The sequence below is a fragment of the Lottia gigantea genome, assembly GCF_000327385.1.
Source record: "Lottia gigantea unplaced genomic scaffold LOTGIsca_781, whole genome shotgun sequence".
NCBI classification, from domain to species: Eukaryota; Metazoa; Mollusca; class Gastropoda; family Lottiidae; genus Lottia; species Lottia gigantea.
This window is the reverse complement of record NW_008710605.1, coordinates 15,739-17,938: the sequence shown is the minus strand read 5'-3', so window position 1 is coordinate 17,938 and position 2,200 is coordinate 15,739. Positions and strand designations below refer to the sequence as shown.

The 2,200-nt window shown below is 33.9% G+C and overlaps 3 protein-coding genes across 3 annotated transcripts; 1 reads left to right on the top strand and 2 right to left on the bottom strand.

Annotated features, from left to right (window-relative positions):
* Positions 1–491: 491 nt before the first annotated feature.
* On the top strand, positions 492–881 carry LOTGIDRAFT_146350 (hypothetical protein; the record flags this gene model as incomplete). The annotated part of the gene is made up of 1 exon (XM_009066624.1): positions 492–881. A coding segment is annotated over one exon (390 nt), but the record flags the coding sequence as incomplete, so codon positions are not given.
* Positions 882–996: 115 nt separating this feature from the next.
* Positions 997–1,434, bottom strand: LOTGIDRAFT_146356 (hypothetical protein; the record flags this gene model as incomplete). Its single annotated transcript, XM_009066623.1, has 1 exon — positions 997–1,434. A coding segment is annotated over one exon (438 nt), but the record flags the coding sequence as incomplete, so codon positions are not given.
* Positions 1,435–2,042: 608 nt separating this feature from the next.
* LOTGIDRAFT_100393 (hypothetical protein) lies at positions 2,043–2,192 on the bottom strand (the record flags this gene model as incomplete). The annotated part of the gene is made up of 1 exon (XM_009066622.1): positions 2,043–2,192. A coding segment is annotated over one exon (150 nt), but the record flags the coding sequence as incomplete, so codon positions are not given.
* Between the last annotated feature and the right edge of the window lie 8 nt (positions 2,193–2,200).

Below are 2,200 nucleotides of genomic sequence, written 5' to 3'. Positions count from 1 at the left end.
CCAACAACATTCTGTCAAAGTTTTCAGACTTGTTATATGTTATCAACAGTCATTGGATGTAATTTGAAAGTTGGTGACACATGTTTACAGGGACTATTTTGTAGTTTGAAGTTTTCAGAAATACTTTCAGGTATAATTTACCACGTTTTGGATAATGAAAATTTTTCGTACTGCCTCTTTAAACAAAGCAAGGTGGACCAAAAAATATTTGTATCTTGTCTGTTTCCTTTCGAAGCTTGCTGGGTTTTTTGCCCTTCCCCTCCCTGTTTCATTACATTAAAACTAACAGTAAATTTGAAAACAGACGTCAAAATTTTAATGAATAAAATTAAAAAATATGAGTTTAATTCATAAAATATGGCAGTCATCTCTATCCTACATTTATCTTGGTAATTTATCAGAATATTTCTGTTGTCAGTCCATCTTTTTTCTATCTCGGCATAAATTGTTTATTTCCTTTCGAGGTTTGCTGTAAACAAAACAGACTGGGTCTTAGAATACAAAAGAGGCATCGTCTTAGAATACAAAAGAGGTTTGGTCTTAGAATACAAAACAGACTTTGTCTTAGAATACAAAACAGACTTTGTCTTAGAATACAAAACAGACTTTGTCTTAGAATACAAAACAGGCTTGGTCTTAGAATACAAAACAGACTTGGTCTTAGAATACAAAACAGATTTTGTCTTAGAATACAAAACAGACTTTGTCTTAGAATACAAAACAGGCTTGGTCTTAGAATACAAAACAGACTTTGTCTTAGAATACAAAACAGGCTTGGTCTTAGAATACAAAACAGACTTGGTCTTAGAATACAAAACAGTCTTGGTCTTAGAATACAAAACAGGCTTGGTCTTAGAATACAAAACAGACTTTGTCTTTGAATACAAAACAGACTTTGTCTTAGAATACAAAACAGGCTTGGTCTTAGAATACAAAACAAGCTTGGTCTTAAAATACAAAACAGGCTTGGTCTTAGAATACAAAACAGGCTTGGTCTTAGAATACAAACAGGCTTGATCTTAGAATACAAAACAGGCTTGGTCTTAGAATACAAAACAGACTTTGTCTTAGAATACAAAACAGGCTTGGTCTTAGAATACAAAACAGACTTTGTCTTAGAATACAAAACAGGCTTGGTCTTAGAATACAAAACAGACTTGGTCTTAGAATACAAAACAGTCTTGGTCTTAGAATACAAAACAGGCTTGGTCTTAGAATACAAAACAGACTTTGTCTTTGAATACAAAACAGACTTTGTCTTAGAATACAAAACAGGCTTGGTCTTAGAATACAAAACAAGCTTGGTCTTAAAATACAAAACAGACTTGGTCTTAGAATACAAAACAGGCTTGGTCTTAGAATACAAAACAGGCTTGGTCTTAGAATACAAAACAGTCTTGGTCTTAGAATACAAAACAGGCTTGGTCTTAGAATACAAAACAGGCTTGGTCTTAAAATACAAAGGGGCTACTAAGGTCTTTGCCAGTCTCAAGATGTGTTTTTGGAACCAGCAAATGCGAGGTTTATACCACAAATTACATCATTAGAGATGGTGATGTCCAATAAGAAAAAGGAAATGTAACATCTGATCAACAGCGAGAAAATTGGTTAAGTCTTTTAACACCAAATCATCATCCTATGCAGCTGTGCATAAACGAAGTGAGACAAGGATGATTGAGTCTACTGTATACACATGACGTCAAAATGACATTTCTCGCACGTTGATAATTATAGATTCCCATGGATTGGAAGTCTCAAATTTTGATGGTAAACTGTGATCATTATTACTGAGTTTAGAGGAACAACTTATGTTTTTGAGACCAAAATATGATTTATCTATGTGTCTGCGTTATGAGCCTTCTTCTGAATGCAATATGGCTGATGCTTTATGGGTGAGGCCTGAATAAGATCTATTGGTCTATATACATTTAAAAAAAAAAAAAAAAATCCATAAATGCTGACATGTAAAAAGCTATGCCAACACTTACCATGCTCCTGGATTCCTCATATTTGAGTTTTTTCATACCATTATGATCATGAGGGTCATCTCCTTCCCCAGATTTAGGTGGTTCAGCTTCTAAAACTTTAATTCTCTGACCAGCTAAATTCTGACCATGTAAACTCTGTATTGCTCTCATTGCATCTTCTTTTGTTGCGTATTTTGCATAGCCATAATTTCGACCTGGAGACAGACATTTTT